This window comes from Hyla sarda, chromosome 1 (assembly GCF_029499605.1).
Source record: "Hyla sarda isolate aHylSar1 chromosome 1, aHylSar1.hap1, whole genome shotgun sequence".
NCBI lineage: Eukaryota > Metazoa > Chordata > Amphibia > Anura > Hylidae > Hyla > Hyla sarda.
In genome coordinates this window covers 569,844,961-569,852,537 of record NC_079189.1, presented here as the reverse complement: position 1 = coordinate 569,852,537, position 7,577 = coordinate 569,844,961, and the positions used below count along the sequence as shown (strand labels likewise).

Genomic DNA, 7,577 nt, shown 5'->3' with positions numbered 1-7,577 from the left:
AGAACACAGACGCAGAGGGGGTAGGAAAGTGCACATCTGCGCACCTCTCCCTGCTGATAAGTCAGGGTGCACATCATTTTATTTTTAGTTGTTGATGAGCTAGTGGGTGTAGAAAAGAAACTCCTGCTGCTCTAGATCATAGCATCAGAAACAGCAAACAGGACACTATAGATCAGTACAGAGCAGTTAAAGCTGTGAATCAATACAATAAGCTCCTGTAGCCTCTCTGCAGTCACAGCCTTCCTCCACCCCTCTCCATAGACAAATATGGGCAAAATCTAATGTGATCCCTAGGAGGGGGCAAGAAAGAAGCCTGATCAGGGGAGCAATACATTCTCCTGAATATTGTGAGCACTGGCTAAGTAGTATTGCACAGTAAAGAGAAGACCAACGCCGACTGACACATGAGGGCCCTGGGAACAGATTGATGTAAAGACACAGGCCAAGAGGAGACTGGACCTACAGCTCCATGAGATATCAAGTCTGACTCAAGCTTGCTTTTTAATGAAGAGACTGCTCTAAAGAAAATGAAAATAGCTTTACAGCAGTGTTTTCCAAATAGTGCATCTCCAACTGTTGGCAAACTACAACTCCCAGCATGCCCAGACAGCCTTTGGCTGGGAGTTGTAGTTTTGCAACAGCTGGAGACACACTGATGACAAAGACTTCACCCACTTAATAAAAAAGTGTGGATTCTGGGAAAATTTCCCCCGCCCCCAGAGGTATGGCATAGTTTAGAACAGAGGTCTCAAACTGGTGGCCCTCCAGATGTTGCAAAACTTCAACTCCCAGCATGCCCAGACAGCAGTTAGCTGCAGCCAACTGTTGTCCGGGCATGCTGGGAGTTGAAGTTTTTCAACATCAGTTTGAGACCCCTGGTTTAAAACCTTACACAGGAAACAAGCGATACAGTTCACATTTACATATTTTATTGACTTTTTTCCTTTTTTTTGTAAGTCTTTTTTTTCTATTTTTCTTGGAGGGACAGGACAATCAATGTGCATGGTGTTCGGATCAGCTGAGAGAATTGGTGTCTTCGTCATGTAAGTGGTTTTGGTTTTATGAGAAATCAGGATTCCGATCGTGTGGAAGGTGCTGGTTACAATTTGTCCAAGAAGTTATCTAGGGCTGGGACTCCTTCCTTCAAGCCTTTACGTTTACGGGTCTCTGCCACAACTTGAGATGGACGAGTAGTGGCATCGAATGGATCTCCGGGCAGGATCTGCCAGTGGTCAAATACACACTGAGGGAAGGCCTGACCCCCAGTGTTGGACCTCAGGTCGGCAGTGAAACCTGTCAGTTCAGAGACAACATCAGTAACTGAATGTCCTGTAGTGCAATGTTTTACTCCCCCACCCTCACCCCCAGTGTTTCCCAACCAGGGTGCCGCCAACTGTTGCAAAACTACAACTCCCAGCATGCCCAGACAGCCGAAGGCTGTCTGGGCATGCTGGGGGTTGTAGTTTTGCAACAGCTAGAGGCACCCTGGTTGGGAAACCCCACTTTACCCATTATGCTGTCATATTAGTTACAAAATACAATGCACATTGCTTATAGACATCACATACACAATCTAATTTGACCAAAAGCAAGTGTTCCCCTAAGGGCTCGTTCACACTGCAGAATCTCCACTCACTGAATTCAACGAGCGGAGATTCGGCGCTAGGGCCGCGGGGCACTGAGCCATCACCATTGACCGCTATGGTCCGCTCCCGGATTCCGCACAAAGAATGAATATGTTCTTTCTTTGCGCGGAACACTTTCAGCGGCGGAAATGTCCGCCGCTGAAATTCCGCAGTGTGAACGGGTCTTGCGGAGACCCATTCACACTAATGTTAAAGTTCACACTGCGGAATTGCGCCCGTGGAATTCCGCGGCAATTCCGTAGTGCGAACGTACCCTAAAAGGGGTACTCAGTCGTTAAGACATCTTACACCCTATAGGGGTCCCCGTGATCTTCCCCTCCGCACCCCGTTAGAATCAGTCCCCGGAGCGTGTTCGCTCCGGGTCTGATTACTGGCGACCATAGGGATGGAGCATACTGAGGTCACGGCTCCGCCCCCGTGTGATGTCACGCTCCGCCTCCTCAATGCAAGCCTATGGGAGGGGGCATGGCAGCTGTCACGCCCCCTCCCATAGGCTTGCATTGAGGGGGCGGAGCATGATGTCACACGGGGGTGGAGCCTTGACATCACTATGCTCCGTCCTCGTGGTCGAGATGGACTCAGCCTGAGGACCTCCAGCGGTTCCGGAAGCCACTAAAGGTGAGTGCTGCATGGTAGATCCCGGAGGTCCCCAGCAGCGGGACCCCGGCGATCTGACATCTTATCCTTTGGATAGGGGATAAGATGTCTAGGGGCGGAGTACCCCTTTAAGTCCCTTCAGTAACTGTAAAGAATACCTCCATCAGTGGTGTGCAACTTGTGGTTCTGGAACTGTTCCAAAATTACAACCCACAGTGCGCCTTGACAGCCACAGTCATGCTGGGTGAACTACAGCTTCACAGATTGGAGATCAGTATGTATTGCAAGCACGCTCACCCAATGGGACATATATGGCTTTACTAGGAGAATGGCGGCAAAGATCTCTCATGATTTCTATTGTCCTGCTACCAATACACTTGAGCTCCCTGCTTCTTTAAACTGGGGCTGCATAGGAGCTCTGGCTACAGGTCATGACTAGAGATGAGCGAACTTACAGTAAATTCGATTCGTCACAAACTTCCCGGGTCGGCAGTTGATGACTTATCCTGCATAAATTAGTTCAGCTTTCAGGTGCTCCAGTGGGCTGGAAAAGGTGGATACAATCCTGTGAGACACTCTCCTAGGACTGTATCCACCTTTTCCAGCCCACCGGAGCACCTGAAAGCTGAACTAATTTATGCAGGATAAAGTCATCAACTGCCGAGCTGAGAAGTTCGTGACGAATCGAATTTACTGTAAGTTCGTTCATCTCTAGTCATGACGGCTGCAGCCTGAATGTTCATCCCAATGGGATAAGCCAACAATCTGACATCTAGCCTTGTCCACCATCATAAAATATTAATAATTTCCAAATTAGCTCTTCTTTTGTTTTATAGCCCTGGGTATATAAAAGAATGGAAGGGTTTTCTCCCTTGACAATAGGACAACCCCTTAAGGACGCAGGGTTTTTCCACTTTCATTTTTTCCTCATCACCTTTTAAAAATCCTAACGCTTTCAATTTTGTACCTACAGACACATATGAGGGCTTGTTATTTGTGCCAACAATTTTACTTTGTAATTACATCAATCATTTTACCACCCAATTTATGGCGAAACAGGGAAAAAAATATTTGTGGGACAAAATTGAAAGCAAAAAAAAAAAAAAAAAACGGCAAAAGGCAGGTGGCACTAGCTGGTCGAAGACTTCGAGGGCGAGTATGTGGCGGTTTAGGTGAGTATATTTACCCCCCTCGGCGAACAGGCAGGGTATTTTTGGGGGGCCAGAACAGTGAGGGGTTAACCCTTGCAATTTTATTCCTGCAACCTCGGCCTGGGGGGGCTCTTCTGTTGGGCTCAGAAGGGGCAGTGAGCAGACAGTTTTTTTTATTTTACTTAACTTTCAGCCGTCTCCCCTGCGCCGGGTCTGCTATGCGGTCCCGGCTGGGGTGCTCTCCGAGGCACTCAAACTGCGGGTGTTCGGGGGAACCATGGCGGCGCATAGCTCTGCCCTTCTTCCCCTGATTTCCGCGCGAGCCGGGAGGTTAGGCAGCCCCTCCTCTCCGGCTCGCTTGCTCTGGGGTCCATGTTTGGTGAGGTATTCCACACTGCTGCGGCGTCTAGCTCCACCTCTCCGCCGGCTGGGGTCATCTCTGTGCCGGGTCAGCTATGCGGCCCGGTGGGTGTTCACTCCAGGGTACCCAGCCAGCGGGAGTCCGGGGGGGGGGGGGGGGGGGGGGGCATCATGGCAGCGCATTGCTCCGCCCTCTTCTACCCCGATCAACGTGCTGCTGATGGGTCACAGCCCCCGACCCCCTCCGATTAAGCGCACGGCTCGCGCGCTGTTGGAGATTATAGCTCCGCCATCCCCGCTGTGGGGGTCGGCGGCGCTCTGTTAGCATTTTTCTGCATCCCGGGGCAGTAGCCGGTTGTCCCGGCCCATTTGTATCCCCTACCCCGGAGCCGTGCAGCGGCTTGGCAGGCTCTGCTATAGCCGCTGCCGCCCCAGCAGCATGGGTCCGGCGGGCAGCGCTTTGCAGGGCGCACTGCACCCCATGCTCATATATTGCTTCGTGCAAAAAACATATACACTATAAATATATATATATATATATAGCAGAATCATCGGTAGTTGCAGTATCTTGTAATACCTTTTTTATTGGACTAACTAAGATTTTGTAGAGACAAGCTTTCGAGATTCCTACCGTTATCAAGTCATAAGCATTTCTGAGCTCACAAGGGGAAAACACACGTTCTATCTCACAAAATATGCAGGGGTTAAAACAACATATGTGGAGAATGGATATTAAGTTGGGCCATAAATTGTATAGCTATAGGACAATAGACTACAGGTGAGGGGGGGGGGGGGGGCAGGGGTGTAATGGTGTTAGAGCAGGGAGAGGGAAGACAGTTTAGCAAAGGTTATAGGAAATTTTGATAATGGGATAAGAAGCTTAAATCCACATTAAGTCCTCTGTTCTTGGAGTCATAAAAAACTATAATTTTGGCTTCAAACGTCTTTCTTTCCTGGGTGTTCTTGAAGTTTCCTTTCAGGATCTTGATTTTGAGGTCCTGTAGGGAGTGACCTGTTTGGGTGAAATGGTGTCCAACTGGGGTGCAATAGTCCTTTTCTCTATGGTTGTTGATGGACGATCTGTGGTGGTTCTTCCTTTTATTGAGTGGCTGACTGGTCTCACCAATGTAACATCCCAGGTCACACTTGGTGCATTGTATCATGTAGACTACATTCTCTGTGGTGCAGGAGTATTGTCCCTTGATGTTGTATGTCTTGTTGTTGTGGGAGGCCTCAGAATTAGTGCAGATGTGTTGACAGAGTTTACAGCGCGGTTTGGCGCAGGGTTTGGTCCCATTGTCTGTATCTGATGTGTCTGTGGGTAGTTTCCTATTGACCAGCTTTTGTTTTAAGTTGGGTGATTGTCTGAAGGCCAAGATGGGTGGTTCATGAAAGATTTGCTTTAACACCTCATCTTCTGCAGTATTGGCTGCAGGTCCTTGATGATTTTGCGTATTTCCTCAAGGGTGGGATTGTATGTGGTTACCAGTGGTATGCGTGATGAGGTTTGTTTCTCTCTGTATTGCAGCAGGTGTTCACGTGGTGTTTGAAGAGCACAGAGAATGTAGTCTACATGATACAATGCACCAAGTGTGACCTGGGATGTTACATTGGTGAGACCAGTCAGCCACTCAATAAAAGGATGAACCTCCACAGATCGTCCATCAACAACCATAGAGAAAAGGACTATTGCACCCCAGTTGGACACCATTTCACCCAAACAGGTCACTCCCTACAGGACCTCAAAATCAAGATCCTGAAAGGAAACTTCAAGAACACCCAGGAAAGAAAGACATCTGAAGCCAAAATGATAGTTTTTTATGACTCCAAGAACAGAGGATTTAATGTGGATTTAAGCTTCTTATCCCATTATCAAAATTTCCTATAACCTATGATAAACTGTCTTCCCCCTCCCTGCTCTAACACCATTACACCCCTGCTCCCCCTCCCCCGTCTAAGTCTTACCTTCAGTCTATGGTTCTGTAGTAAAATTGTCCTTTCTCCTCTGTCCACCGTAACCACCATTCTCACCTCTGCTCTCCAGCTCCCCCCCCCCCCCCCCTCATCCTTATCTGTAGTCTATCGTCCTATTGCTATACAATTTATGGCCCAACTTAATGTCCATTCTCCACATATGTTGTTTTAACCCTGCATATTTTGTGAGATAGAACGTGCGTTTTCCCCTTGTGAGCTCAGAAATGCTTATGACTTGATAAAGGGAGGAATCCCGAATCTCTACAAAATCTTGTTAGTCCAATAAAAAAGGTATTACAAGATACTGCAACTACAGATGATTTTGCATCACTGGACTAATCCTGGCTCCACAGAGCTTTTGATGTGGCAGACGACCTCTTGTGGCCACCTCTGGCAATGCACTCTGACTTCTCTTACAGTCTCAGCTGCCTGTTTCATTTCTCTGGGCTCACTGTTGTAGTGCATATGCGAACCGCCGTGGCGGCTGTTACCAGGGACTTACGAAACGTAAGTGGTACCCTGGTGGTACTCTCGCACTATTGCAGCCGTTGTTGCCCTGGTGCATTATTTCATTCAGTCATCCTGTAGGATGACTTGCTCTACATACATTTCATCTTTAAATGCAGCCTTGGAGAAGGATTTCAGGTCACTCTGACAGTTTGGCATAGTATGGCGCTCTCTAGTGGCCAATTTTTGTATTGCACTCTACATCACTTGCAGCCTTGGCCATATCTGTTCTTCTCAGTTTTATATCTGCAGTCCTAAATTCCTAGAGTCTGCATTCCAGGTTGCTTTATTTGTTTCAGTCACCCTAGATGGTGACCTGATATATGCTATGCATGAGCGCTTTAATATATCCCTCTGACGTCCCTGTTTCTGCATTGTTGCTCACTGTCATGGGGCATATCGCACCGCCATAGTGGGTTGTAATGCCAGAGATGCATGGTAAACTATCTGGGATATATCTGAGATATCTGTTCTCTCCTAACCTTGCGCAAGAGCTTGGTGTGCCTGACGGACACTTAGGTCGCCTTTGAGGTTGCTCATCTGTCGTGTCTGCCGGCCACCCATCCTGGGGTGTTCTTGGCATTTAATACGATATGTTCCCTTCAACACAGGCTAGGCATATGGTGCTCCGGATCCTCACATCCAGCACTGGATCTCCATGGGAATATCCCTCTGAGGGCAGGGCTTAAACCTGATCTCTCTGTACCAAACAGACGTCTCACCTGTCTCTCATCTCACAGCTGCCGCTCCAGCGGCTGGCACTCCGGTACCTCTCTGGTTCTCTACTAGGGACCCATACCAGTCGGTCAGACAGTGGTAGGCAAGGTTTCCTCTGCTGCTTGTCTCACGGCTGATGTATCTGTCTGTGGCTGTAGTTCCGATACCCCACTGCTGAGTGCGGTATATAGAGAACTGACCCAATATATCCTACGGACTAGTACCAGTAAACCAGACAGTGGTCTGTATGGTTCCTACATCGCCTGTCACATATTTCACGGCTGGTGCATCTGCGGCTGGAGTTCCGGTACCTCACTTCTGCACGAGGTGCTGATGGGATGACTAGTTGTCGTCTGTGGATCCATGCCAGTAGGCCAGGCGGTGGTCAGCATGGTTGCCTACACCGCCTGTCATACATTAAAAAGCTGGTGTATCTACATCTGGAGTTCCGGTACCTCACTACTGTGTGAGACGTCCGACGGAGTGTTCCATTGTCTACTATGGACCATACCAGCATGCCAGACAGTGGTCTGCATGGTTACCTGCACCGCCTGTCATATGTCAAACGACTGATGTATCTGCGGCGGGAGTTCCGGTACCTCGCTACTGAGCGAGGTGCCAGTGT

At 48.7% G+C, this 7,577-nt stretch overlaps 1 protein-coding gene across 1 annotated transcript in view; it reads right to left on the bottom strand.

The window, feature by feature from the left end:
• Positions 1 to 907: 907 nt before the first annotated feature.
• The window catches only part of LOC130293973 (elongation factor 2-like), a 45,300-nt gene continuing 38,630 nt past the window's right edge, over positions 908 to 7,577 (bottom strand). The window contains exon 15 of the mRNA XM_056543315.1: positions 908 to 1,293. Within this exon, the coding sequence (XP_056399290.1) occupies positions 1,100 to 1,293 (194 nt within the window). The 3' untranslated portion in view covers positions 908 to 1,099. The remainder of the gene's footprint in view (positions 1,294 to 7,577) is intronic.